The 3,397-nt window shown below is 42.9% G+C and overlaps 1 protein-coding gene across 1 annotated transcript; it reads left to right on the forward strand.

The window, feature by feature from the left end:
* Positions 1–1,907: 1,907 nt before the first annotated feature.
* On the forward strand, positions 1,908–3,067 carry LOC123037194. Its single transcript, XM_044456817.1, has 2 exons — positions 1,908–2,899; positions 2,956–3,067. The coding sequence occupies exons 1-2, from the start codon at positions 1,908–1,910 to the stop codon at positions 3,065–3,067; spliced, it is 1,104 nt and encodes a 367-aa protein (XP_044312752.1).
* Positions 3,068–3,397: the final 330 nt, after the last annotated feature.

Here is a 3,397-nt window from a genome sequence, read left to right on the forward strand (position 1 = left end):
CCAAAAATTGAGTTATTTTCCCAAGCATCGGAGTGTTTTGTTTTCTCCCTCTGAACCAAAGGGCATTGCCAACATATTTGGAATTGCTTCACTCAATAATTACTCCACAATTAGTTTTCGCTAAATAAATCGTTGCAAAAATGACTGATACTCAACTCGTGTCTTTAAGACAACAAAGGAATACAATTCAGCGAAATATAGTTAATCTCAAAGTTCGCATCGAACTGCAGAACGACCTTGCTGCCCTTGAATGCCAGTCACAAATTTTGGAATCGTATTTTAAACAAATTCTTCAAATTAAATCACAGATCGAACGGCTGGATGCGGCTGACGACGGCCGGCAAGAATTAGAGGACGTCTTCATAGAAACCAAGGCAATTATCATCACTTGTATTGGGGCGTCAAAGAAGGACCGGCCAGAAGATGCAAGTTTCTTTAATTCATCGGCAAATTGCGCAACTGGGCACCATAATCGTTTGCCTTCGTTAAAGCTGCCTAAGTTCGACGGGAAGTATGGTGACTACATGAAGTTTATTACTGCCTTTACTAGCATGGTACATGATGACGCTTCTATATCAGCTGTTGACAAATTTAACTACTTGCTTAGCTGTTTGTCTGGCCCCGCGCTGAGTGTTGTGGCCCCTTTTCAAGTGTCCGAAATCAATTATCCAAAGGCGTTAAAGCAGTTAAAGGAGCGTTACGATAAAAAGGTTTTGATTTTCATAGAGCACATATCTAGCTTATTTGATATTCAAATTATGAAAAGATCTGATCCCGCAGCTCTTCGTTGTATCTTGGATACCGTCTCCGCGCTGCGTGAATCGTTGTTGTCGTTAGGAACAGAAGCAGATGTTATGAACGCAATACTAATTCATCTTGTTTTATCTAAAATTGATGCAGATTCGAAATTATCGTACGATCGGGTTCAAGAATACGAGGTGTTGCCTACTTGGGAGGATTGTTATCGCAGTTTAAGCCGTCATTGTCAATTTTTGGAGAGCAACGTTAAACGAACATCTGATGAGAAGCCAAGGGAAAGGCCCACGCAGAATAGAAGAGCCTTTGTTACGGCACAGGGTGGTTGTAAAAAATGTTCTGTTACTGATCACTCTCTCAATCAGTGCCCTTCATTTGGTTTACTAGACTGGCAGGATAAATTAAATTTCGTCAAGCAATCCGCTCTGTGCATAAATTGTTTGCGCACCGGCCATTTGGCGAGCAGATGTCCAAGTAGATCTCGTTGCCGCGTTTGTCAAGGCTTACATCATACTATTCTGCATAGAACTGCTCATCCAGAGCAACCAACACAAATTGTCTCCCACACATCTCAGCAGCAGCGGGAACCCACACATGCTGTTTCCATGCTTTCGCGTCATTCGAGGCGCGCTTTAATTCCTACGGCAATAGTATTGATTAAGGATAAGTTCGGAATATTTCAGCCAGCCAGAGCTTTGCTTGACTCAGGCTCTGAAATAAATTTCATCTCTGAAGAGTTGGCCAAGCTCCTTCAGCTCAGATTCGAGAGACAGAAGTATGACATTTCTGGCATAGGCGATGTCAGAACGCAGATGAGATTCTCGGTCTCAACAACTATTCGATCACGATTATCTGTAAATGAATGGCATTTACAATTCGCTGTAGCCAAGACAATATCGCTTAATCAGCCAGAGCGATTCGTTGACACTTCACAATGGAACATACCCTCAGAGATTGACCTTGCAGATCCAGGCTTCTACATGCCTCACCGGATTGACCTACTCATCAGCACACAAGAGTTTTTTGATTTACTTTCACATGGCAAAATTTCTTTAGGTCCAGGCCTTCCTTGCCTGGTCAATACTGCACTTGGTTGGATCGTTGGCGGAAAGGTTTCTGATATTCCGCAATCCCAAGTCGTAACATGCAACATGGCACGTTCTACGGAGCTGCAAGGTGCATTAGAAAGGTTTTGGCTAATCGAGGAGTTTGATTCGCACGATCAAGGTTTCACCGCAGAAGAGCAGGAATGCGAACGACATTTTGTGGCAAACACAAGGTTTCTCACATCTGGACGAGTCCAAGTTTGCTTGCCATTTAAGGAGAATCCTCACATGCTAGGTAAATCTTTTGAAATTGCCAAATCCCGGTTTTTGCAAAATGAACGGAGGTTGAGCCGCAACCCGTTGTTAAAGGAGATGTACGTTCAATTCATGAGGGAATACCTAGATTTGAATCACATGCAATTGGCATCTGATTTCGACTCTCAAAAGACCCATTATGTAATCCCGCATCATGGAGTCCTGAGATCAGAAAGCACGACTACCAAGCTGCGTGTTGTGTTTGATGCATCGTGCAAAACAACGTCGAACCTTTCTCTGAATGAGTTGTTGATGATTGGCCCAAGCATCCAGCAGAAACTTATCCTAACACTTCTTGCCTTTCGCTTACATCATCATGCACTTGTAGCTGATATCTGCAAGATGTATCGCCAGTTTGAAGTATCACCAGACGATCGTATGTATCAACTTATTCTCTGGAGAGAATCCTCAGCTGCGCCTTTAGAATTGTTTCAGCTCAACACTGTCACGTACGGCATGTCCTGCGCACCATTTCTAGCAATCAGGAGCTTGAAATATATTGCAGATAAGTTCTCAAATCAGTTTCCCATCGGAGCAGCAGTACTTAAAGAAGATATGTACGTCGATGACCTCCTTGCTGGAGCAGACAGTGTCGAAGAGCTTCATCTCAAGGCTACAGAGGTCACCAGCATACTTTCTAAGGCTGGATTAGAGCTTGCAAAGTGGAACACAAGCAAAATAGAAGGCAACCGAGCAGAGTTTCAATTTAAGGTTGATACCAAAGATGTTACGAAGACTTTGGGCATGTCGTGGCAACCAAAACTAGATGTGTTTTGTTTCAGGTATACCCTACCTACAATCTCTGTCGTCACCAAGCGGAGCATCGTTTCACTTGTAGCTCACCTGTACGATTTGCTAGGGCTCGTATCACCAGTCGTTATTCGATGCAAAATATTGGTACAAGAGTTGTGGATGCATCGTCTAAACTGGGACGATCCACTTCCCCCTGAGCTTCAATCTCAGTGGAAGCGAATAGAAGAAGATTTGCACAATCTTCAAACCATCGAAGTTCCAAGATTCATTAACTCGTCACCTAAAAATCTATCGGAAATACACGGATTTTCAGATGCATCGCAGCGAGCTTATGGCTGTTGCCTATATCTACGAACATACATAAACGGAGAGTTCAAATCAATGCTAATCATCGCCAAGTCTAAGGTGGCCCCAATAAAAGCAATTTCATTGCCGCGGCTAGAATTGTGCGCCGCATATTTATTGTGTCAAACATGGGCCAAGATTAAGCATAAATTCGAAAAATACATTGATAGTATTTTCTTTTG

The sequence above is a fragment of the Drosophila rhopaloa genome, unplaced genomic scaffold, assembly GCF_018152115.1.
Source record: "Drosophila rhopaloa isolate 14029-0021.01 unplaced genomic scaffold, ASM1815211v1 contig_154, whole genome shotgun sequence".
In the NCBI taxonomy this organism is placed as follows: Eukaryota; Metazoa; Arthropoda; class Insecta; order Diptera; family Drosophilidae; genus Drosophila; species Drosophila rhopaloa.